General features: G+C 39.8%; 1 protein-coding gene across 4 annotated transcripts in view; it reads left to right on the forward strand.

Moving 5' to 3' along the window:
• Positions 1-6,815: 6,815 nt before the first annotated feature.
• The window catches only part of grin1a (glutamate receptor, ionotropic, N-methyl D-aspartate 1a), a 70,686-nt gene continuing 50,137 nt past the window's right edge, over positions 6,816-27,364 (forward strand). For all 4 annotated transcript variants that reach the window (XM_033976105.2, XM_055225631.1, XM_033976108.2 and 1 more), the window contains exons 1-2: positions 6,816-7,144; positions 25,756-25,890. In XM_033976105.2, coding sequence (XP_033831996.1) covers positions 6,896-7,144; positions 25,756-25,890 — 384 coding nt within the window. In that variant the 5' untranslated portion in view covers positions 6,816-6,895. The remainder of the gene's footprint in view (positions 7,145-25,755; positions 25,891-27,364) is intronic.

Genomic DNA, 27,364 nt, shown 5'->3' on the forward strand with positions numbered 1-27,364 from the left:
GTCTAAATATAATTCAATCCACAATAAACAGCTTTTCTTACTGATATCTGTATGTTTATTTAATCCTTGTTTTATCGCTCCTGACAGTCCCCAGTTCACACTCGTTTATTCCTGCCTGGTGAAAAATACATGGCATCTATCCCATGACATACATACTCAGCTATAGCCTTGTATTATTAACGGTGCCCCGCGGCTGTTAGCGTTTCCACGACAAGTGCATTTGTTTATTGTTGTTTCCTTTATGACTCTGTTTGCCGCTTTTTACCACTGTAAGCTTATCTTTAAGACAGGCTACGATGTTTTGTGTTTAGTCTGAAGTCACATTGTCTGACTCCGATAACGCCGACTTCACATGAGTGTCAAACTGGTTCTGCGTCCATTTTTATAGAGGTCAAAAACTTTGTTACCGAACAGATGTGCCGGACGTCCATAGAGATGCGTTAACCTTCCTATCGTCACAATGAAATGTATCTATAAGTGACTAGAGTACTTCAAAAACTGGCAGAAGACCTCACCTGCGGAACGTTTAATCCCAGATCACATGACTGCATAAGGCTACTAACTGCACCAAAACTGAGACGGGAAAGAGGGTTTTTAGCTGTTTTACTTCACAAAAATGGAATACAGTCCAAGAAAAAGCATAAGTGCGTACGTTAGTGACACAATCGCAATTGAATAATCTGGTAACACACTTTTATACACACTCCTGCTCCTGTTTTTACTGTTTTATATGGACTTATATACTTTACTTATACGTTTTTCTGCTTGTATTGCACTTTGTATTGTGTTGTATTGTATTTTAAACAGGGTGTCCATGAAAAAGAACTGTTTTTGCATTGGGTTTCCTTGTATAAATAAAGATAAAGAAAGAAAGAAACCACAACAATGTAAAAAAACTAAACCAAACGGCTGCCAAAAGTATTGAAAATCAGATAATAATTCATACAAAAACTATTATCGGAAACTACACACTCATTTGAACAAGTATCGATACTAAAAAGTCACATTCGCACGACAGAAATGAACCTTTCCTGAATAGCTTTAGAACGATCTTGAGCTGTATCTAAAGTATAAGACACTTAGACTATGATTTAATGTTGAAAATCACATTCTATCGTTTTAATTATCATTGTGGTATCGGAATCGGTCTCAAGAATCGACTCCATTCCCATTACGCTAACTGAAAAGGAGACGTGATGTGACAATGCCAAGCTCTTTTGTAAACAGGGTTATATTTAGACCTGTTTATACATATTTATGAACTATGCATGACTTTGATCTTTCAGTTTAAAGGGAACATTGTGAGGAATTTTGACCATTCAAAAGATATGATATTTTGTACGATTGCGATGCTACGTACTCATCTCTCCGAAACACATACAGTAAAGAGCGTACATGGTTTAGACTTGGTTCAGTGCTGGTTTGAATTGCAGCCCAAATGGATGGTTCTGGTGTAAACAAAAGAACTTTAGCTTAGTTCTGGTGTAACTCTGCTTTTATTCTGCAGTGCAAAGTGTGTTGATTCTAATAAATAGACGGATAGACTGATGGTTAGATGCATAGATAGATAGACTGGTTAATAAATAATATGAAAAATGCGACAGGGGTCCGTCTGTGTTATTAATTTAGCAGCCTAATTGGTGCCGGGACCTCCTGAATGACTGAGTTCTGCAGCTCAGTGAGAGGAACCGCTCACTCCTTCTCCTTTTCTGAGCATCAAACTGAAGGATCCAACTGAACCTCACTGGCAAATACACAAATCAACTAGTACAAATCCCTCACAAACGATTGGAAAACATGAACGTGAGCATAAGCAGTTTAGATCTACCTCAGTCCAAAACGTGCACGTTGACCTACACCGAATAAACATGCAAAATGAGCTTCTTATAAGACCTTGCCTGGGCTTGGAATCAGCTGCCCCCCTCCTCCATCATCCTGTCCCAAAAGCCCCTCCCAAAATCCATCACAAGACCCGGTCACCATGGCAACAACTGTGGACAGTGGACCGACCTGACCCACATGAGAAGCAGTGGATGTGTTAAACCTGCGAGTGGAGTAATGACTGCAACGCTGCCGGGTAGATTACATAAGACTGAATGATGAAATTATGGGAAAATGAGTTTAATGTTTGAAAATTGGTTCCTAATCATGGGTTTAAGGTGTCTGTTTTATGGTGCAATTTTGAAGGCCATACAAGAGATATCATATTTTGTTGTGAGTTGTTAATTGTTGTGGTAATGGTCTTAAATTTGCATCATTTTGAAACCCATGTAGTTAACTGGTGGGAGTATAAATTCAAGTGACTATAGACTTACTTGTTTCATACTTATCGGGTTTAGTTTTACTTTTTTTTTTTCAGGTGTTAGCTTACATAACTAAAATAATAAAGCTCCAGTATCTGATTTTTCCCATGTACTTGAGCAAAATGTGTCTTGCCCCAGTCCAGATATTGTATAAGCAGCTCTTGAGGTTAAAACAAGTCCACTGTGCACTGTCCACATGTAATTATAAAGCAGAAAGTGTGTGTTAGCATGCTAGTTGTTGTTAGCCCTAACCGCAAAACTCCGCTCTGGTCTCTAAAGGTTCTTAAAAGTTCTTATAAACTCCCCGTGGTAAAATATTAGCGTGCATAAGGCAAGTGAGGAATAACTATGGACCACTGCAAACTGTTTGAAATGAACTACTTCTGTTTTTCATGTTTTAAGAAGGTGTCAGGATTTGGGTTTTTTCTGTGTTCTGTGCTGTCTTCCCCCTCCCTTCTGTGTTTGAGCGTGGAACAGGGCGGAGACTCAAGCACCGCCTCCGCACACCTGCTTCTGATCAAGGAATCAAGCTGCACCTGTGAGGATAAAAGGACTGAGGACCCGACACTCCACGTCATTGACAGGCTCCTCATGCGCCGCTACCAGAGTTTTAGCCGATGTGGAGTGAAAACTTGCTAATGTTGCTAAGTGTTTCACCCCTTAACGTCCCGACGGCCCGCCCTCGGGCAAAGATCCACTGTTTTGTAGCAGTTTTGCGTTTTAAACATGACGAAACGGACAAAACAAAGGAAGTACGCGACCGAGGACACTGTGGATGTTTGTACAAGTTAAACTAGAGGCATCTCGGACCCGGAGCGGTTCGTGGAACCGAGTGAAGATCTAATGATGGACTCAGGAGCAGAGGATCTTATGTGCTGATGGACTGGATGCTGTTCCTGATCGGTAAGTGTGGTTTATTCTGCTATTAACTTAATTGTGGGTCAAATGTTCATTATGTGTAATCATTAGCATTAGCTAATGCCAATCTGCGCCCCCCGACCACCACCAATCATCACACACCACTTGGGTGAAGTGTCTTTTCTAAGGACACAATGAGAGAAGTTGGTCCGAGCGGGACTTGATCCTCCAACCTCTGTCATAGAATGACACATGTACAGTGTATTTTTAGTGTATTTTTAGTTTCCAGTGTGTGTTTGTTTACATTTTGAAGTGTGTGTTTGTTCACTGTTTGCAGTGTGTGGTTTGTAAATATATATTTATTTTGACCCATACCACTTGTTTTGAATATATTTTATATACAAATACACATTATATATTGTGTTTTGATATGATATATAAATGTACAGTAATAGAGCAGCTGGGTGTGCAGATACAGATTCCTCTCAGTGTGTATTGGTCATTGAAAACTGTCACTAGTTTATGAGTTGTAAAAATCAAGCAAAAGCTTCACACAATGGCTTATACTCATAATACAAGTCAGAGCTTTATCATAAAAATGTTAAGTGTGTTTTCAACATTTACAGTTTTTATTACATTACAGTTTTATTACATTACAGTTTACAGTTGTCTTGGTTTGGTTGGAAGCTCATGTTTTGCCATAGTTAAAATTAAATATTTTATTTATTTATTGGTTTATTTGACAGGGACAGTGTACATTAATAGCATTGCTGCAAATGCACCAGAATTAGCCAAAAGGCTATTTTTCATCTGTTGTCCCTGGACAGATGGCTGACCTGTCTCCCTAAAAACAAGAGTAAAAATATTATACAGTGAAAATTACAATATACTATAGACAAAACATTAAAAACAGATATAACAAACACTGTCAACAAAAGTGTTCAGAAACGACAGACAAAACACAGGCATCATACAAGACAGTCCACAGCCATTCCACAACATCCAACTCAAGAGAAAACAAGTGCTCGTCTGGTTAGTTGGGGGGGAAGTCATTAGTATTGTTAATACAGACATGTTTGATGTGTTATGAACCAGTTTTTTAAATGTTTTTTGAACAGAATATAGGTGCTTATTTCTCTGATGTATACTTCCAATATCATTAACATACTACACAGGTCATGAGCAAGATTTTTGTCATTTTCATTGTATAAGTGGCTAAAGCACTTAATTAAAAGTCTCATAACAGAAATGTAAATGTGGTAATTTGATTCTTTTAATAAACCATTTAACTTGGATGGATGCGATGCAGCATGACCACAGTGCACACGTCTGATGTCACTCACACTGGTCCATGGGACGCTCAGGGAGTTTGTGTGTTTGCTCAGACTCATGAAAAATTAGAGGGAACATTGAATATGATGTCTTCAAATGTAGACTGTCTGGTTTTGTGATATGATGAAAGTGTAGGCCTTTATACTGTTTTTAGTATAGAAGGAGTTTACATAAATCATTAAAAAGTTGCTATGTACATTTTTAGTTAGAGGGTCTGAAACTGTCCTTTCTCCAGATGTTTTTGCTTTGCCTGCTCCACAGAATGAAATAAAACTCCAATCTCCAAACAGGTGGCACCATCACAATCAATCAATCAATCAATCAATCTATATATATATATATTATATATATAGTTTAATTCTGCCCTGTGAAACCTTAGAAGCATTTTTATTTTATTTATTTGAAGGACAGTGTGCAGATACATTAAAAAGATGGCTGCACCAGATTTAGCAAAATGCTAATTTCCATCTGTAGTCCTTGGTATTGGACAAACGCAGATCATGGACCCTCCATCAGAAAACCCAAATAGTGCACCTTTATTTTTTTTTCATTTATGTTTTTATTGGAAAAGGTTAACATCATTACAATCAGTGACATATCTCTGGCAAGGCTTAGTCCTGTTCATGTTTCTGTCTTTTTTTTTTTTAAACAATAAATGAATAAAAGAATAAAAAGAACTGGGAGCACAGACACCAGGCATTTCACCCATAACATAAATACAGTGAAGTTACAATATATTATACATTATATTTTCATGTTTCAAGCAAAATTGGCACAAAAAGGGGTACAAGCTTAAACCATTTATCCCAAATCTTGTAGAATTAAGAGTGTATGTCAATTTTGCCAGTTTAAATATTTGCAAAATTTTACTAAACCAGTCATCAAGTGTTGGAGGGGTCGGACTTAGCCATTTCCTAGTTATTGCTTTGTTATTGATCACTAAAAGCACTTGTAATAGTTTTATATCGCCTCCTCGGTACAACATTGTGCCTATACCTAAATACAGAGTTGAAAAATCATCAGGAAACTTAATCTTGAAAACATGATTTAGGTTTTTTTGTGTAATCCTCACCAGTAATGACCAGTAAGTCTGGTTTATTGAATCAATCGTGCACAATCGTCAAAGAGATGTTGTTCCTAAGACTGACAAATGAACATACATACAGTGTATTTATACCATCAACACAATCATACCCCTTTAGTCTAGTCCAAGTGGCTGGAGACGGCTAGACGCACAAACTGGAGATACACTCATGCGTAAAAACATATACATGATATCGATCCAAGTAAAGAAAGACACAACACTTTTCTTATCCAAGCACCATAAGTCAGTTTGATCATCTTAACCATTTCTGCTCCAATTAGTGTCAGTAGTGCATCTTTAAAGATCTGATATTACACAAAATTAACTTTAAGCCATGTAATAATGCTGTTGCCTCCTCAAAAACATACCTGGAGTTGTGTTTTGTTTCATTCACACATGTTTGAGTAACCCCTTATTATTAGTTTGTCTACATCTCCAAAGCTTAAAACGCTCTATTCCACCTTGTGATGTCATGAAGTGGTAGTTTTCAAGTTTACAGCTACTTTTTTACCTTTAGTTCAGTAGAGATTGGCGATTCCAGGGGTTGAAATCATCCAAATGATTCTAGTGAAGGTGCATGGAGTTTAAAAACACAGTGGAGCACTTCCTGCATTACCACATGATGACATCACAAGGTGGAACAGAGTGTTTTCTGTTTGAGAGAAAGAAGAAAACAGTCTAAATACGCAGGGTTTGTGTGTTAAACATGTGTGAATGAAACAAAACAGAACTCCAGGTATGTTTTTGATGAAGAAACAACATTATAACAGAGACTCTTAAATCTGATTTGTATTATTATGATTGAAATTACAAATAAAAGTGTGGGGGAAATACACTTTTAAAGACTTCAAAACGAGCCAAACGCTGAATGAACAGAAAAAGTGAATGAACCGAGGAGGGATTGGAGCGTACGAAGACTGCGCGCGCTCTCCTCTGCAACGTGAGCGCGCAGGGGTCCCGCGGCGCGCATGCACAGCTGTTCAGCACCGCGGACAGAGCCGGGTGCAGTCCGCGGCGAGGAGCGAGGCACAGCGGCAGCAGCAGCAGCGGCAGAACCGGGGGGGAAAGGTGGCACTGCGCGGACTTCACTGCGGACAAAATGAACCGGAGACGCGCTTTTCTCTCACACAACCCACCGCAGCGCTCCTGAACCCGCCTCTCCACCTCCTCCTCCTCTCTCCGCCGCCTCCTCCTCCACCACCTCCTCCTCTCCCCCCCCCCCCACTAGTCCGCGGTGCCGTCCACAAGCAGCGAGCGGACCCCCAGTGCCTACCCCGCGGAGAGCAGCCACCGCACGGACGCCGCTTTCCTCCGCGCCATGCGTCTTTTCCTGCTCGCCGTGCTGCTCTCGTGCTCCTGTGCGCGAGCCGGCTGCGAGCCCAAAATCGTCAACATCGGCGCGGTGCTGAGCCAGAAGCGCTACGAGCAGGTGTTCAAGGATGCAGTGGCCCAGGCGAACCAGGTCTACGGCCGGGACAAGTTCAAGCTGACCGCCATCTCCGTGACGCACAAGCCCAACGCGATCCAGATGGCGCTGTCCGTGTGTGAGGACCTGATATCCAGCCAGGTACGCGCCGCCGCCGCCGCCTCATGCCTCCTCTGCGCCGCTGTACCGTGCGCTGTTGCCTCTGTAGAGCTGTGTGGAGGTGCGGGGTTCATGCGTAATGCGCGATCAGAGCGGGACAGACACTGAAAAGCGGTTTTAGTCCTGGTTTAGAGCTGGATTCTATCTGCTTTAGTCTTGGTTTAGTCTAGATCTACTGTGGACCTATAGTTTTGTAACAGATAGTCTATATAGTTGGGTATAGTTGAGATCTGGTTTGGTATAACACAGGCTTGGGTAACTGGATTTGGTCTTATTGGTTTACAGTTTGGTCCAAAAATACTCCTTCACTTTATCCCTGGATTTGTCCTGGTTTAGCCTAGGTTCCCAGTGTATAGCCCTAAGAATAATCGTAAAAATCCAATCTTCTATGTGTGCACTGAGCTGCAGTCAGCACAAAAGCGGCACTGTGTAGCATTCTGTTGCCTGGAGACTTCATTTCACCGATGGAGCTCACAATTGTTTCACAGACCTAGTTGGCCTGTACCCAAATGCTTTTAGTCATCTTGCCATGCTGTTTATTTTTGGGCCGTGTTCAGTATTTTACACGTTTTCTGCAGAATTTTCTATCAGTAAATAAATGAGAATGTGAATTTGTGAGTAAAATTTGTCTATATTTGAACTAGTCAAGTCAAAAACACAGAAGAAATTGATTACTAAAAGTGCATTGTATCTGTCGTCGGGGCTGCATAAAGGAATAGTTTTATAGTTTATACGCAGTAATCTAATGCACTACACGTGATTCATTGATGTTTTAGAGCTTTTTTTAATGGAAAATGGTCAATAGTCACATTTTTATACAGCGCTTTTCCACCTTCAAGTCACTTTACATCAAGAAACCACTCACCCATTCACACACACATTCATACACCAGTGTACACAGACACTTAGAGCGAGAAGGGTTAACTGTCTTGCCCAAGGACACGACAACAGTATTCATTGTGGTAGCTGGAATCGTACCGCCAGCTCAACCAATGACGCTTATGTCGACAGCCAACTTTCGGATCAGTGGGCAAACGCTCTACCAGCTGAGCTTCTGTTGCCTTTTTTGTTTTTTGCAGATAACCGTTAGTTTGTGATGCAGAGAATTTCGAACGCTCCTCAGTCAAGATGTGAACACTTGAGGATAACACTTGTCCAGAGGGAGTTTTTAAACTTGATGTTGCTAAATGGATTTACTTAGAAGTCAGAAAAAAATTGTTAAAAATGTTAGTTATTTCTTAAAAGTCGTGAGTCGCACTGTGATGTTTAGGATGTGACGGATAATACTCCAACTTCGGGATTGTGTTATTCCTTTATATTAAAAGTTGCTACTTGTTTTGTTGTGTTCATGTGAGTAAATCTGCATCATTTAGGCTCTCTGTGATTTGAGAGCAGAAGACGCTCCAAAACGTGACATCATCCGGTCATAATCCAGTGCTCCTTCATGTTTTTAAAGTCCATTTTTAGCATCTTACAACAATTTGTCCAGTTGACAGATTTAAACTTGGTCTTTTGTTATGGATCAGACCTGGACGACTGAGGGATTACACAGACAAACTCCATTTTTGCATTTTTCAAACATCTACACTAAAACGGCTCCACTAAATTCCACGTTAAGGTTTATAACTCACTTCAGGAGGTATATATTTAAACATGTTTAGAATAATAACACAAACATAGATGTAGTACACGCTTGATATGTTTTGTGAGTCCCCCCATATTAACTTTATTGCTAACCTTGTTGTATTTACACTTTTGATGCTCCCCTTGCTAAGTCACTCCTCTGTCAGAGCACTATCACATTACAGTCGATGTGCGTCCTGTTATTGAAACTCCTGCACATCGCATCAGATTTGTGAAGTCGTAGCGTATTTCTTTGCATCATGCTTTTGTATAGTTATGGAGAATTGTCATGTGGGAGCGTGGGTGACGAGTAGGGCTCAGGAAAGATCACTAGATCACTCAAACGTGCATGGATGACATCGCAAACCTCTTGTTTTTGAAGAGGGAACAATATTATAACACGGTGAGCTTCTTGACTATACGACAGTGCTCCTTGGCTGATAATAAAAGGTCAAATTTCCGTAACTGTTAAATAAAATGACTTTTTAATTGCACGTTTCTATTTCCACAGCTTGAAAATGTGAAAATGGAGCTATAACTTCACAGGAGGACGCTGCAGTTAAGATGACTTTAATAGACAGAACTGAATCCAAAATGATCAAATTGGACAAAACTGTAATGGTTGTAACGTACTGATACTGTGCAGCTGATATCAACATACTAACTGGAGGCACTGCTCTGTCTGAAGCTTTTAACTCAAATTAGACTTTAATCTGAGCTTTGTCTTAACGCAATCTGACCAGAAAGAACTGACTTAGCTGGAGCTGGCTAACAGTTTTTTAGTTAGTCTTGAGTTAAAACTTACTTGGCAGTTTTTGCTGATGTGCGCATTGTGTCACCACGGTAACTGCTGAACCTTCTGCCATAGACTCACACGTAGGACACCGCCAGCATGATGTCACTGCAAAGTATCGATACGTCTTTTATCTGAAGAAACAAAGCAAAACGGGGGCTTATTCACAATGCATCACCTCTCAAAACGTGTTACGATAATTCTATGAAGTCGTTTTTATCATCATCGCTCCTCAAAATAATTCACATTCACATCCGTGTTGACGTGAGTTTCCAAATTCATATTCATCTTAGGAACGAAAAACTGGGAGACGCATTTGAAGGGTATTTCCTGTTTGAGAATTAATGATGAATTTAATGGGACGCAGCAGAGATAGCAGAAGGAGCTGGGCGAGGAGAGAGAAGCAGAGGTGAGCTGCTGAGTAGGAGGAAGCTATTGTTTCTCTGAGTCGGCCATGTTTGTGTGGGAGAGGCGCTCGGTGGTGTGACCTTTCTATGCTGGAAAATGTACGGAAGCGTAGAACTGCCAAAATATAGATACATTTTCCAGTTTTTCCATTATTAAGAGAAAATATTAAGTTGAAACAAGAGTATTTTCTCATTAAAACCGGTTATTACGACATGTTAAGCTCATATCTAATGTACTGTCACTTTAAGCAGGTACAAGCGCACGATCTGTATAATCTGGATAGGCTACATGACGCCCTACTCACCCGACAAGTACGCATAGGCCTACTGTAATAAGCTCGGAGGTTACGTTTTGGGGATTGCAGACCAGAGTGAGCATCCAGAGCGTGTCTATTGGGCATGGCGGGTGGCACTGATCGTAACATATGAAGTGGAAAGGGTCATCCATGCGCACATCTGTGTTTACCGCGCGTTGCTGCGTTTGTCACAGTCGGGAGCGGGTCTGTGAGTCCGTACGCTCCCGTCTCGCTCGCTCCAAGACGTTCCATGATTCTGCTTTATCTTTGGGTTTCAAGAAAAAGTTGGGTCCAAAATCATTTGCTGTGTAGATCCTGAGCTGCAGTTTAGAGATACTGATTCTCTCACCTACATGGAGATCCAAAACGAGTCATGTAAAGTTTTGCTGTGTTGTTTTGTATCACGCTTTTGTGTATTTATGGAAAATGACCGGGTGACGTAGACTTGTGGGTTGAGCTTTGGACAGAATCTTGCTGTTAACCGTAAAGAGGGTTTGAATAGGGCCTGGGCGAGATCACTGAATTTCTGAAGCGTGTATGGATGATATCTAAAAATTTGTATATTACGCCATATTAAATATAGACTGAAAAAGGGAAAAGGAAAGGAAAAAAAAGGAAGGTGGAAAGGAAAAAAGGATAAAAGAAAGAAGAAAGGAAAGAAAGGAAAAAAGCGAAGAAAGGAAAAGGGAAAAATAAATAAAAGAGTGGAGACACAACCTTGAAACTGAATGTCAAAACTAGTGTATACGAAGCTCAAACAAAGCATTGAATTTATGTCTTAAATGAAGACGGGGTGGAATTTAATGAGTTTTCTTCTTCCCACTCCTTTTTGAGCTTATATAAGGATTAATTGTGTTCTTTAAGTGTGCCTGATACATGTGCTCGAAATAAATAAATACAAAAAAATAAATACATTAAAAAATAATAAAAAATGTAACTTCATAACTATACTGACTCATTCATTCATTTTACCTGCTCAATAATAAAACATTAGCTCATTGTAAGACCCGAGCCGACCCCCTCGACCCGCCCCAAGCTCTGATCATTGTTTTATCTGTTTCTTGTCCTTTGCTTTGTACCAGGTTTATCATTTTCTTGTCTGTTTCTTTGTCTCCTTTGCATGTTTCTACCTCTTGTCAAGTCCTGTTATGTTTTGTTCTGTACTGTTTTTTTTTCATAAATAAGAAAAAAATACAAACCTAAAAGTAAAATGAGCTTATTTGATCCTCTAAATCCTTATTATAGTTAAAAACATGCATGTTCAGACAGAGCTCAGATGTTTGTCCAGAGCCGCTAATCTACTGACGCTCCATTTATTTTTATTTGCGACAAAGAATGACTGCGATTTTACTTTCGCCGTAAAAACGAACAATGCATTTCCAGGCAGTGTTCATTTTGAGTTTGGAGGGTAAGACATTTCACCCAGACTATCAATACATCAACACGACACTGCTTCTTTGACAGCTCGAAAACGAATAAAGCCATTTGAAAGTTCTTGTTTTCTAGGAGTCCGGAGACATTTGAGCAGCGATTCGTAAAATGAGGGGATTTCTGGCGTCCTTTAGATGCAGGGAACGGTTCGGCCTGACCCTGGTTTGGGGCTATACTGCGGCTGAGATGAGAGCAGAGGTTTGGCTTGTGCACAGTGTCTAATGAGTGCGCTTAGAGGTGTGAGGAGGCGTGACTGTAGTGCTACGTTACGCTGTGGATGAATGGACTGTGAGGAGAGAGGGAGCTGAGGTCATATCAGGCTGATGTGAGGTTAAAATGTGATAGTTTTACATCAGCTAAGTGGCAAAAAGGTTTATGGAAGACATTTAAGAAGGAGAGGACAGGAAGTAGTGCATAGTTATAAACCTGAATACCTCTGGCTATGACTTTAACGCCGAAAATTCTATTCAAAATGGCATTTACTTGACAGATTAAACACAGATTTAACAAAATAAAGGTGTTGTTGTCTATATTTTATTTATAATCATACCTATTGTGTAACTTAAGCTGTGTACGATGGTCAATCGTAGAACCCTAACCCTAAAAAAGTCCGCCAAACTTTGATAAAACGTGATTTCTGTCCTAAATAATGATCAGATTCGACTGGCACATGAGTATTTATAGACTAATAATAACCGTATACGTTATTTTTGGATCTCATCTCACATCGAACGCAACGGTTTAATTAAGAGTGTTTTGTTCATAATCAGCGATGAACAGTGCGAAAAACCAGCAATTCTATCTGCTTTCATTTACTCAAATTACGTCCAATTAAAGATTTGTCACTGTTCGCTGATGTTTTTCCGACTCTCGCATTGCATTGTGGTCTATATTGACCTGTCTAGTGACCAAGTGCATTGTGAGAAATTTTCAGTGTACTACTTTTTCACCAACTGGACAATCAGACACTACTTAAAATGAGTGCCCCCTGTAGGGAATAGTGTGGACATTCGGACACAGCCTTTAACAAGTTTTGGTCCTTTTTTACATTACGGTTGCTAGGTAACAGTGATGAAATGACCTCTATGTGTGTCATATCTGCTGCCGCTCAACCAGGAAGTAAAATAATAAATTACACCATCATTCAAAACTAGACAAAACTAGATAGAAAACAACAATATCATGATGTAAAGCAGGGGTGTCCAAACTTTTCTCATTAAGGGCCACATATAAAACCACAGACAAAGCTCAGGGCCGATCGAGGGTCATAGACTGGTCGCGAACACAGTGAATACTTAAAATCTGCATTATTATTACAAGTTAGATTGAACCTCTAGAGCTTTATTCACGCTTACATCCTCAATGGGACACATAAAATATTTGATATGGGTTTGTTAAAGTAGATTTTCAGAAACGTATAGTAAAAAATAACGTTTAAAGTAATATGGGACAATTCACCTGGAAGTTTGAGGGCCAAGAAAAACTGGTCTGAGGGCCGCGTTTGGGCATGCTTGATGTAAACTATGTTGTAGTGACAAAGTACTCTAACCTGGCATATATATACTTCAAACTGACTTTGAACCATAAGTGAAGAATCCGTTTTGAGTGTGTTGAGTTGTTAGCCCCGCCCATTCAAATTCACGTTCTACAATTTGATTTCATAATATCAGACAGGGCATGGGCCTATTTAACTCTATGGCAAATTCACAGTTTTTGGAAGAAATCTCCAAACATTTGATCCATAAATGTTGAACCTTATCATTATTTGTTTGGGATTGGCTCCATAAACTTGTCATATTAATCATATGAATTAAAGTCCTTCCAGTTGACAACAATCACGTCTTTGGTGTTGAAAAATGGCACAATTTTCTTTTTTAAACCATAAACCAGGTCAACAAATCTACAATCTGACACTTGAACAGCAAATTTTCACCTGTCTTCCAGCTCAGTTTAAACTATAGGCAATTTATAATGTTGTGATGCCACGTAAAATCGACTATTCTCCAAACTCACTCTTATATTGAACCATAACAGAGAAATAGCCACAGAGTTGTCTCCATAAAACTCTCATATGGGCCTAACTGGACAAAACATAAGGTCCCTGGTAGTTTGCCAAACCATCCAGGACCACACACTTTGACAACACTTTACAAAGACACAGTATAAGGTCTGAAACTGTGTCTTATCTATGATTTCAGATGATCATGAATGACAATAAGAGAAACACATGGCCCATCTCTATCAAAACAATATCACAAGGGACTGAAAAATATCGCAGAATCATTGAGCAAAGCACTAAACTCTTAAACTCAAGTTTGTCTTTAATCTGAGTTTTGTTTAACGCAATCTGACCATAAAGAACTGACTCAGCTGGAGCTACAACGCGCTGATGTTGCACTATTAAATAAGTCACTCTCAAATAACATCAGTCCCAAGTAAACCAGCATTAGCTAACAGTTTTTCAGTTAATCTTGCGTTTTCAGACTTAGATCTTAATGTTATTTGGCAGTGTTTGCTACTGTGTGCATTGTGTCGCCATGGTAACTGCTGGATATTCTGCCGTAAACATACACGCACAACACTGTCAGCATGATATCACTTCAAAGTATCAGTACATTTCATTTCAAACATCGGAGAATCAATAAGCAAAGCGTTAAACTGTTAATCTGAGGTGAGAGAAATGTCATTTTGTTCACAACGATAGTCGACCAATGAGACATCTTTCGTTTCACATGCGTCACTGAAAAAAAAAAAAAAATCTGATTGGACGGCCCTGTTTGAGCCCGGCTGTAGGTGTGACGGAGGAAATGGAGATATGTTGGCTTATCTTAACCAACATCACCCTCCCTACATGCTTTAAAACCAAAATTTGTATTTATTTATATGTATTTAAATTGGGTAAGGCGCTGTCTTAAGTTAAAATTACCAACCCAAAAGCCTCCTCTTCTGCTGTCTGTGTTTTGTCTAAGTTGTCGGCTCTGGTCTCATAAGTAATTCATGACGAAAGGGCGTTAGCAACAATGTGTAAAACCTTAGAAATTAAAATCACTGAGTTTCAGATTACATCATAACATTCTATAGACCAGGGGTGTCCAACTAATTTTTACAGAGGGCCAGATCAGCAAAATGGTTGCCTTAAAAGGGCCAGATGTAACTGTTTCTGTATTTATTACTTATCCAAGTTACAAATATTACATAAATATAGTTCGGAGCTCACTTGCTCACAGACCTTCAGCACTTCAAAAACACACCCTCTGAAAAAGACTCAGCCACAGTAGAGCTAGTTTCACTGACACATGTTTTTTGGTTGTGGTTTTTGTGAGTATTTTCTGCTGTGATCACAGTTTGCCTTTTAATTCTTGGACAATTTGTTGTTTTTATTGAAGCCTAACTTTTGCATACTTATCAGTGTTTGGTGTCAAAATGCCGACGTAGATTGTCCTCTTTGACAACCGACACTGCCTCGTAACGAAAGACATACTGTTTTTTCTCCTGAAGCACAAACATGTATTCGCCCCCACCACCTTTCTTGAAACTGTCTTCCATCTGAATCAATTTTCCTCTTCCTGGACATTTTGGGATCATTATTTGTTAATATTTCTGAATTCTACTTGTTGGGAAAATCTAGTTGATGGTCAACACACACATTAAAGCAGGATAGACTTATTTTAAAGTGACAGTCATGCCTTTTCATTTACCTTCTCGCGGCCACATAAAATGATGTGGCGGGCCACATTTGGCCCCCGACCCTTGAGTTTGACACATGTGCTATAGACCAATCATTTTTAATACAGATGTGGAGCAGCTAAAATGAATGTTGTTAAAATTCAGTTCTTTGTTGTAATACAAGAAGTTAAGAGTTCTAGTCGTAGTTGTTCAATACAAACATCAGATTATGCATTTTTGTATTTACCTTTTAGATACAATGCCTTTTAGATACCACTACTACAGTGAAGTCATCTATATTGCATTGGTGTTTGTAATGCTTATGCAAACGCTACATACAACTTCTTTAAAAATACCTTGAGAAACGTGGAATATTTTAGACAAAGCAAAGTTCTAGCCCCAGAAAACTTACATCCTGCATCTTTTAACTGGATTGTTTTAGTCTGTTCTTTCTTAACAATGAGTTATTCACGCTTGGTAGCTCATTAGCTTCTAAATGGGCTGGAGATTAAAACATTAGCAAAAGAGCAGATTTGATAAGTGGGTTTTATGGCTGTAATCACTCACACAACACACACAACACACAGAGAGACTGATCCAAGACATGCAAAGAGTCAATCATGGACACGTGTGTACAACTACGTTACATTTACTCAAGAACATTTTATTTAGTAATCAGACTGCGTACTTTTATTCCAACTTGAGTAATATATTGCACAGTGTCACAGTATTTTTACTCGAGTCAAAGTTTGGGTTACTTTTTCCACTGTGAGTAAGTCTACAAGTTACATGAGCTTTACGTTGACAATATGAAACGATTTGAACATTTGTGTTTCCTTCAGACACATTTTGACTCTTACAAGAAGATGAGAGAGAGATGAGAAGAAACAAGAAGAAGGCAGGAGAAGGAGAGGGGGATATGGGAGAAACAGAAGGACAGGAGAGGGGTTAATGCAGGAACAGATGGGGAAGGTGAGGATGGGCGGAGGAGGTGGAATAGAGGAGGAGGAGATGGCAGAGAGAAGGAGATGAAAGAGAGGAGAAGAGGAGCGCAGATATGAGAGGGAGGCGGAGGACAGGAGGCGTGGAGCTGGGCTAAGGCAGCAGCAGCAGATGGGGAAGGTGAGGATGGGCGGAGGAGGAGAGGGAAAGAGGAGAATGGAGAGAGGAGGAGAGAGAGATGGGGAGAAAATAGGAGATGGATGAGAGGAGGAGAGGCGAAGGACAGGAGGACTGGAAAGGGGTTAATGCAGCAGCAGATGGGGAAGGTGAGGACGGGTGGAGGAGGTGGAAGAGAAGAGGAGGAGGAGATGGGAGAGAGAAGGAGATGAAAGAGAGGAGGAGGAGATGAGATGGAAGAGAGGAGGAGCGCAGATAGGAGAGAGAGGAGAAGGACAGGAGGCATGGAGCTGGGCTAAGGCAGCAGCAGATGGGGAAGGTGAGGACGAGCGGAGGAGGCGGGAGAGAAGAAAAGAACGGAGAGAGGAGGAGAAGGAAGAAGAGAGGAGATGGGAGAGAGGAGGAGGACGTATAGGGTATAGTGGCCGAGGACAGGAGGTGTGGAGATGGGGTAGCGCAACAGCAGATGGGGACGGTGCCTCTGAGCGTTTCTGGGATGATGGAGCACATTTTTGACCCAAGCTTACAGGAAAACAGCTCAATAATGTGCTTGTACCAATCTCTCTGTACAAACACTGCGGCGTCTGGGGGTGTGCAGTGTTGCGTTCATGTACAGACCTTTCACTGAGTCTGAATGACAAAAATAATAGAGTGATGTCAGTAGAAATTGTACTTTGAATAGTTTGGAGTGATTTTGGCACTGGGTCAGTTCGTAGAGCGTTTGTCCGCTGATCCGAAGATTGCAGTAAATATCATTAGTTGAGCGGTCAGATCCACTGGCCTACAGGCTGGTGGCGCGATTCCAGCTCCCACAGGTGAATAATGTGTCCTTGTGTCCTTGGGCAAGACAGTTAATCCACCTCGCCCCCAGAGGACAGGAGGTGTGGAGACCTGTGTCAGTGTGTGAATGTGTGAATGTGTGAATGGTTTCTTGATGTAAAGTGCTTTGAGCTATACGAAAATGTGACCATTCTTGTCTAAGTTAGGACAAAATGTGTCAGAAAAATTGAAGGGACGCTATCTAAGATTTTGATTTTAAATTTCATAAATATGACTGTATCTGTATCTCTGTTCAAAGCAAATATAACTCAAGAAGTAGAATGAGCCTCACACAAGTCTCTCATTTGAGTTGTCGGTTTCTGTGTTTCAGTGTCACTCTCTCTGTGATTGCAGGATACATTTTCTGAAAAACATAATGTACATATAGTCCCTTTAAACAATAATAAAATCAGTCATTTGTTTTTTATCATAACCTACTGTAAGCACATGTTGGTGCTATAACATATGTCTGGTGGCTTTATGAGATGCAGGGTCAGTTCTGTGAGGGGGTAACCTGCCTCTTGATGGTATCACTGTGTGTGTGTGTGTGTGTACGTGGGTATAGAGGGAGCGTGGTAGGTCACGTCACCATATGGGAACAGGCTGTCTTCTCCGGGCCAATGCTCTTTTCAAATGGACTCAGGCAAAAGGAGAACACTGCAAGACATTTTCTTACATATTACTGTTACAGTTTATGCTAGAATTTTACTGTAAAGTCATTAAACAAAGCTAAAAGGAACTGTATACAGTCTTTGCTCTTACTGGGTACAAAAAATGCCTATAGGGGACACATACAAATGTTTCTCATTCTCAGTATATGGACAGGCCTCATGTGAAAGATCAGAACCTCCAGAATTCACTCACTGAGCTGCAGGTGCTGGGGTCATTTTAGGTTTAAACCAACTAGATTGCACCAATGAAACTGGCACCCCAAATGAGCAGCTCATGTGAGGCTCATTCTGCTCTCTGATTGCATAATCATCTTGAGAACCAAAACACCAAATTATAAAAGAAACAACCATCATGTCCAATGTTCTTGTAATTAAGAACAAATCAGTATTACAATTGTTCTCAGTAAGAGCTGCTTTGAACACATCCACTTTGTGTCTGGGGACATGTTTCTGTAATTTAAAATGAAAATCGTACATGCAGTCCCTTTAGGTAACACTAAAATAGGTAATATACACTTAGTAAGTACTAAAATGAGAATATGTACTGAAATAAGTATCATTCAAGTACAGGTATTGAAAAGCAGGTATTGTACTAGTCCAAAAATAAGGAAGGTTAGTTACCCACCAATATGGAGATTGTGGACTGGATGCCCTGTCTAACCTGCTTTCAGCTCTTTATCTTTTTAGACACCCATAAAAGTAAGTAAATAGTACTGTTATTGGTTTTATATTTTGTTTTAGTATTAGAAAATAGGAAAGGCAGGAGAGGAGAAGGCCATTACAATAAATGGCTGGATAGTGGAAGTGTTTTCTATTAACTCCAGAGAAAACACTATTCATCATGACAAGCCTGGAAGAAACGGAACACAACTCCATATGGATGATGATTTGAATGCGCGCTATCATCGTGTCCTTGTGCAAGACACTTCATCAACCTTACCTATATAAACGTGTGACAAAAGAGTGATAAAAGTGATTCCCTTAACAGAGCGTCCGTGTGAAGGTGAGTTATGAAAATGAAGCAGACAGACTGATAGTGCTGTCTGCTGATTTGCATATGTGCCTCTTATTCCATTTATGTTCTTGTACAAATGACTCAATTATTCTGAAAGCTTCTAATGGACGTCTGCGGTGGAGAGATATGTGTGTGGCTGCATTCCCATCACAAGTGTCATTTTCACTTACATCACTCACGTTTATGGAGTTAAACGTTTATCTTTACCTTTTACTGAGTTTTTGTTTTGCACTTTCAATACACCTGCTTCAATCTGGAATTGTGTGTTTTTATAGTACATAAAAGGTGCACTTTAGCGGGGAGTCTGCCATCTGCTTGTTCCTATGGAGACCTTTATTGCTTTAGAATGTTTCTCAGTGTAGCTTTATGCCTGTATTCAATCACAAGTATTGATAAAACTGCATTCTTACTGTGATCTAGCATGCTAACAGTACACGTCCTTGTTCTCGGATAATAAAAGTGCTTGATTATTAGATGTAGATGGCGCACAACGGTCTTATTTTAACCCTAAGAGGATTTAAAGGAATAGTATGTGACCTGTATTCTTACAGTTAAATGATACAATCACAACTGAACCTGTGTTGCGAAAGTATTAACCTGCAGATAGAGTGTTTCTCATTCTCAGTATATTGACAGCATGACAGCAGCTGCAGCCAATCACTGATTCATGATTGGCTGCAGGTCCTGGGGATTAGGTCAGGGTCCAGAAAGAATTCACCCATAGAGCGAAATGCAATTTTTGTGTCAGGTACAGAAGGTGGTTCACACATTGTATTTCCAAATCAAGTGGCTGGAGAGGGTGTGTGTGTGCTCATCAAAATCAAAAATAGAAAGACTCCTGCACTGTGTTTTTGTTGTAAAGACTGACTAAAGAGACAGAACCCGGGGAGCAGTTTAACGATGTTTTTTAAAGGTGCAAATGAAGGTAAATCATCAGATAGTTGAGAGCGGGTTGTTTGCAGTAGTCCAGGAGTAAATTGTGAGCAGCGGGGTCAGAGACAAGAGTTGAAAGATGTGAGGTTTGTACCAGTCGTGGAGAGCTGGGTCAGAGACAGAGGAGCTGAGTGGGTCCAGGGAGCGGGATCTGATGAGGAGGAAAACATCCAACTTAGAAACAAGAGACTGAGCTTGATTAGTGATTAGTTGCAGGTGTGCATGGGAGGAGCCCAAATCTCCACCCAGTTCCAAGCTCTGACACAGAAGGGAGAGGGAAAACAGCAGGAAAAAAAGCAGGACAGACTGGAATCTTGACAGTTTTACTTGCAAAAAGTGAGCTTTATCCACAGTGGAACAGCAGCGTTTCAGCAACTAGGCCTTCATCAGGGAAATGGTTTGTGTAAGACTGTGAAATCAGCTTAAACAAGTGCGGCTGGAGTGACACCCAATGGGAGCACCCAGAATGCATGATGAAAAAATATACATATACAATACATACAATAAACCAGCTTAGGTCTACAGGAAAATATTCAAGTGTATTGAGGGTCATCTGAGGGTCTCAGATGACATCACAATAGTCTATAGGTCAATTATATCTAATGCAGAAGGAGGGCAGCTAGCATTTATATTGTTAAAATGTAGACTTGTGTTGTAATACAGCGAGATCTTGGGTCTAGTCACTAATAGAAATGATCAGGTTCAACATTTGTACATTTACATTTTGGATATTTCATGGCAAAGTACAATATCATGAATAGGAAAATCTGGAAGTATGGTTGTTTTAGTCGCAGCTCGTGATCAGCTCCTCTAAGAGGCGGGGCACCTGTGTGATGCTGCAGAAGCGCAGAGTACACATAATGATGCGTGTCGTTGAAATGTACTGCAGAGAGGTTTTCTCTGTCATTGTGCCGTATAGAGCCTTTATGTTCACTGATCCTCTGCTTTAACGTCCTGAGTTTGCACATTTAAGGCATCACTGGACTGACAGATCTCCAAAGTCTCAAAAATGGACTGATTGCTAAATGTTTCTTAAAAGAAGTGAGATGAAAGATTGAAAACTCAAAACTCTTGAGCAGAGCGATGCACATCATGAGTACTGCCTCTGAAATACAAAAAGTAACACTGATGTATTTGTACCATTTAATCATTTTGGATATATGCAGGTTTTGGATTTCACTGAACACAAACCTATTTTTGAAATACTCCACAGGCATATTGGCATCATTTGGTGAGCAGAATGTTCCCAAACTTGTGCCAGAAACTTGTACATAAAAGTTTTTTTCAAAACTGAAATAATTGTATTTCATTATAAACTCAGTAAGATCCAAAATAAGTTGGTTGGATGTGCCACTGCGCGGTTGAAGATAGAAACTAAGAGCCAAGGCCTCCAGTGTGAGGAATATTTGTGTACAGATGTGTGATGATTGACAAAATAATATCGTCAGGTAGATCTTTAATGCATGCACATTTCTCTATGAAATATATGGAGTCTCTTCTGCAGGAAGGGTCAGCACAAACAGTTTAATAAAATGATCTACAGATAAAGATAAGTGTGACCACAACAATGAGACAACCGGGAGGATTAAACAGGGATTTATGTATTTTGTGTAGAGTGTGTATGACAGGTCAGACAGGAGGTTTACAATAAAGAAATGCAAAGTGAGGATCAGAAATACATTTGTTCTCTTTAGCTTGAGGCACTGGAGCAGTTGTTTTTGAAAAGACACTGTGGGATCTATATTCAGTTTCTCGTAGAACCAAACACCTAACAGTCGGGCCAGAATCTCCGCTTTATATTTAACCACATCCTGGATGCATTCTGGGTGCTCCCATTGGGTGTCACTCCAGCCACACCTGTTTACGATGCTTCACGGCTTCATACAAACCATTTGCCTGTTGAAGGTCTAGTTGCTCCACTGTAAAAAAAACTCACTTTTTGCAGGTAAGATTGTGGAAGTCTTTCTATTTCTATTTTAATTTTTTTTTGTCTCCTCAAAGCACCTAGAAGTTTGCTTTGTGAGATTTAGCCTAGCCCCCCTCTGAGCCCACGCTAGTTCCACTTTAGCAGACATCGCTCTGATTGGTCAGAACTGATCACGCGGTGCACATTTCTGACGTCACAGGGCGGGAGGTCCAAGCCTCTATGGAGCTCAACAGTCCCGCTCACTTTGAAGTCCACTCTGATTACATAAGTCAATTTTCCAATCATTTTTCCCATAGACTAAATTCTAATGTTAAGCGTTCAAAGGCATCGCGGAGGCTAATCTGCTACGTGGTGACTACTATCCATAATGTGGTCCAAAAAGCACATTTAAAATGAAAAATTCTGTAAAATGCTTTAATAAGTTTGCAGTTTATAAAGTTTCAGAAACAGATTTTAAATTATAAGTCTGGGTGGTCATTATTTCCATGTAGCTGATTAGCCCTGAGCAAACCTTTTATATCATTTTATTTCAAAAAGTCTATGAGAAAAACAAATGAGAAATTTACTTCCAAAACCAGGGGTGGGTGGTCAGTACTGAGCTCCATAGAGGAAGTAATGAAGTCATTTTTGGCATCATGTGCCAATGAGCACAGGCCATTGAAAACAATACAACACCATCTTTAGTCCATCTTCCAGATCTTATGATCTCAACAGGCAACACAAATGAGAGACTTATGTGAGGCTCATAAACAAACTGGACATCAACCAATGTTTTTGTAATTAAGAACAAATTACGTGGTATGAGTAAAAATTATATTTGATTCAAATAGGTTTATCTGGGGACACAGATAGCTCATGTTTATGGAATTTAAAATCGAAATCTTACACACTGTTGCTTTAAAAAGTAACTGTGCCCTGGTTGATTGTTAAGTGCGCACAGCGGGCCTTTGTACCACTGCGGTTCCTCATCACATTTGGTTCATTGTGCTTCAGAATTAGACTTGGAGATGCAGACGGCACATACTTTTGTGTGTTAAAGTCATTGTGCCTGCACTGCAGTATTTGCATGTATTCACAGTCACTTCTAATCAGCACAGCTTCACCAGATTCAACAACAAAACAACAGCAAAAAGGCCAGTGGCAATGAGGCTTAACAAAGGAGTACTGCTCTGTGCAGACGTCTACACATCTGGAGCTTTATAAATATGTACAAGGAGAACTGTGGGAAAAGGTCAGATCATGAAGTAGTAGTACTAGTAGTGGTGGTAGTGGTGGTAGTGGTGGTAGTGGTGGTGGTTGTGGTTGTTGTAGAAGTAGCAGTAGGTGCAGTAGTGGTTGCAGTCGTCGTCGTAGTAGTAGTTTTAGCAGTTGTAGTATTTATAATAGTACTCTTAATAGTAGTAATAATGTTACTATTAATAACATTAATAGTAGTAATGGTAACAGCATTAGCATATGTATTGCATTTGCAGTAGCAGTACAAGAAGGAGGAGTAGTAATATCTGGTGATTGAGTAGAGAGCAAGTAGTGGTAGTAGTAATAATAACGGTAAAAAAATGGCAGTATTACATATAGTAGCTTTAAGTGGTAACAGAGTTATTGGAATATTAGTACTAATAGTAATTGTTACAGTGGTGTTGATGTAGTGGTACTATTATGTAGATTAGCAGTTGTGTAATAGTCGTTGTAAAGTAGTAAACATATATTAGGGACAGTAGAAGTATTGGTTATTGTCGTTGTACAAGTAACAATAAGTGCAGAAATGATTTAAGTGACTTATTTATACAAGTATTAAGTGTAATGAAGTTAACATTGAGTATTCCATGTTACTTTCCATTTCATATAAACTTCTTTAATCTTAATTTAAGAACTTAAGTAGAGTGCTCCTTGTACTTGTTTAAAAGTACTAGTTCTTGCATTTGAAGTGTTCTGGTCCATCAGAGACACTGGGGATTCTACTATGAGATGCTCAGTTTTTCAAACAACAGAGCGAGTGCACTTCAGCGGGAGCACGCAGCCATTAGAGGATTATCATGGAGGAGCACATCATGAATATTTTATGTGATTTCTTTGGGTCTTTATTTGTTATAAGAGAACGCAATGTGCAATATGCAAATGCGTCCTGACCCATCCACATGTGACGTCCGTTTTGGAGTCTGGGTATGGTCACACTTGTCCCGGTTTTGTCCAGTTTTGATGTAGACTTGGTTTGGCTCTGTTACAGGTCTGGTTTAGTCCTGATCTTTAACTGAGAGAACAACACTGTATAAAATGTATTTATAAGGGACCACAATGATAGACTGTTTGAATCTCACTTGTTTCTTGGACATTTAATAAGCTCATGTGATTGTATAAGTCTAAGGAGTAGCTGCACGAGAACTGAGAGGGGAAAAAGAGCTTTTGGCTGTTTTCTTTCGCAAAAATGGAATATATTTCAAGGACATGCAAAATTGGATGCTTTGGTGCCACAAATACTGTTTAATAATGTGGTGACAAACATTTATACTCACACCTGCTCCTGTTTTAAATGTTTTAAATGGACCCATGTACTTATATATGTTTTCTTTGCGTTTTAATTAAATACGGATAAATAAATAAATGCCAGGGTTAAGTCTATTCTAATTATTTCTATAGGATCCTGTGCATTTAAATACATTATAATTAAGTCTTGTAATGCCCACAACATATGGTATATCCTATGTTTACGCAGAAAGTCCTGAGGCTGACCTTTTGCACATGCTCCCAGTAAAGCTCTGACTTGACCTGAATTCTAATTGTGACGGATCTTGTAATTTCCAGCTTCAACTAACAAAACAACGAACATAACAACTATTCTCTGTGTTTAAACAAGGTGCCAAACAACCATCATTTTCACAAGTTGGAAGTCCTGGCATTGGATTTGAAAATATTGCAAAACAGACAAACTACCTCCTGTGATTGGTTTGGAAGAAAATAGCAAAAGAAAAATTGTATTCTTTCAAAGTGAAGACGTTTTGCTGCTCATCCAGTTTGCTTCTTCAGTTCTGGTCTGATTGTTTTTGGACACTGCACTGCAATTATTTGTTTTACAGTGTATGTTTGTTATTTAAGTCTATTGAACTGCATTAATAATCATTCAGGCCTCTAATAGGTACTCTCACACCTGTACTACATACTGACTATCACTTTTGTTTTCCTTGTTTTGATTGAGGTCTGGGGCAGAGCATAGAGTGAATGTATAAACGGCCATAGCTAAAGAAGCGGTCAGCGTTGTCATTTTGGTCTTAAAATGTTCGTATTAAACCGTTCTACATGATCCTGGGGTTTATTTCGACATTGTATCCGTAAATCAAGATATGAACATTATAGTGACAAATATGGATGGGGTGTATGAATTTAATGTGCAGTAATGGGAATTGTGAAGTGAGTGGAATGTGTAATATTTTGGATGTGCAATGAGTGGAATGTGCAATATGTGGGGTGTGCAATGAGTGGAATGTGCAACTATGGGAATTGTGCAGTTTTCATTTTGACCCCTCTGTGACCCCAGCCCTTGGGACAACGGGTGGAAATTAGTCTTTGTTACCTTCAACAGCCTTGCTCCAGATGCCTTATAACTGCTAGCCTTGATGAGCTTCATTTGACCAGAGCTGATCGCTATGGGTGACGTCACACTCACTCAGTCCACTTCTTTACACAGTCTGTGGGATGGAGTTATAAATAGGAGATAAATGATGTCTAAGCCCCCCTTTCCTGTTCAGAGATGGATTGTCTTTCCTAATTAAAATTGCCTCTTCCAGACATCTTTAGAAGAAAATCAAACCCAAACTGAGTGATATCTGAGTTTTTCAGTAAGAGAACTAACAATATGACAGATTTAAACCAACTGTCACCTCTTCCTTCCATGTGCCCAGGTCTACGCCATCCTCGTGAGCCACCCTCCCCAGTCCAACGACCACCTGACCCCCACCCCAGTCTCCTACACCGCCGGCTTCTACCGCATCCCGGTGGTAGGCCTGACCACCCGCATGTCCATCTACTCCGATAAGGTGAGTTCACGGACCACAGGAAAATCTCAAACCTTCAAACCATTGCTGTCTTTTAGCTGCTTTGTAATCATGCCTGCCCCCTACTGACAATAAAAGGTCGCTAATATGCCACTAATGAATGTTTAATGTTATAGCATGAATAAAAGAACGAACGAGGACTGTCACCATGATTATACTGCTCAATAAATGACAGATGAATACAATATTTATGATATATTTTTATTTTCATCAGTTAAAGACGCTCTACCTGATTTTTACAGTCTTAAAGGGCCTGTATCACACTATTTTCTGATCTATTTTATAATGTAATAATACCCAGAGTTGTGTTTTGTTTCATCCACACGTTTAACACACAAACCCTGCATATTTAGACTAAGTTCTAAGTTCTTCTTTCAAATGGAAAACACTCTGTTCCACCTTGTGATGTCATGTGGTAACACAGGAAGTGCTCCACCTTCACTTGAATCATTTGGATAATTTCAGTCCTTCTGAGCCAAAGATAAATGTAGCTGTTAACTTGAAAACTACTGCTTCATGACATCACAAGGTGGAACAGAGCATTTTGAGCTTTGTAGCAAAGCATGAATATGGCTCATTGTACAAATTGCATTAATTAAATTAATAATTAATTTATTAATTCGATTTCAGTTAAATAAACACAGCAGAAAAACTTTGAACAAGGTTTACACTTACTTATTTTAATATCATTTGGTCATGTTCGGCGGGCCGGATTAATAAACCCAAAGGGCCATGTGTGGCCCCCGGGCTGTAGTTTGCCCACTTTAGAATTAGGCACAGACTGCACACAGCAGCATTGCTTTTTGGCAAATGGATTTAAACAGCACATTTTCAGGAGCCTATGGTCAATATGAGTGTTCATGGTCCTGTTTAGGTGTTTGATTATCAAAAAAGTGACAGTGATGCTATTTTATAATTGTAATGTATTGCATTTCACTTGTTTAACAGAACAAAATCAGCTCACCTGTTGTAGTTGCAACTAAGTCAGTTCTTTATGGTCAGATTGCATTAAACATTAAAGTCTAACTTGAGTAACAGAGCTTCAGACAGAGCAGTGCCTTCAGTTAGCTTCACACCCCTGGGGAATGCTGATGACATCAGCTGACAAGTATGAATTGCAAGTCTTAAATTGATCTTCTATATTATCTTGTATTGGAATATTTTCTGTAGCCACAAAACATATCACCCTTCAAAAATGTGCTCCAAGCCTAAAACACAAATTGAAAATAGTTTTTAGATGGTTGGCGACACAGTGAGAGCCACCGGAGCGAGGAGAATACATCTGCAGGGCATCTGGAGTACACAGTCACCTTTTTCACTGGATCTGATCGACTGTGTCATCTGTTTACTCTACAGTCTGCTGTTGTTTATGAACGTACAAGAGGCGCTAAAGTTAGAGCGGAAATGTGCGATACTTATGCTGATTACGTTAACAATGAGATGGGAGTATCCGTGT

The sequence above is a fragment of the Periophthalmus magnuspinnatus genome, chromosome 12, assembly GCF_009829125.3.
Source record: "Periophthalmus magnuspinnatus isolate fPerMag1 chromosome 12, fPerMag1.2.pri, whole genome shotgun sequence".
In the NCBI taxonomy this organism is placed as follows: Eukaryota; Metazoa; Chordata; class Actinopteri; order Gobiiformes; family Gobiidae; genus Periophthalmus; species Periophthalmus magnuspinnatus.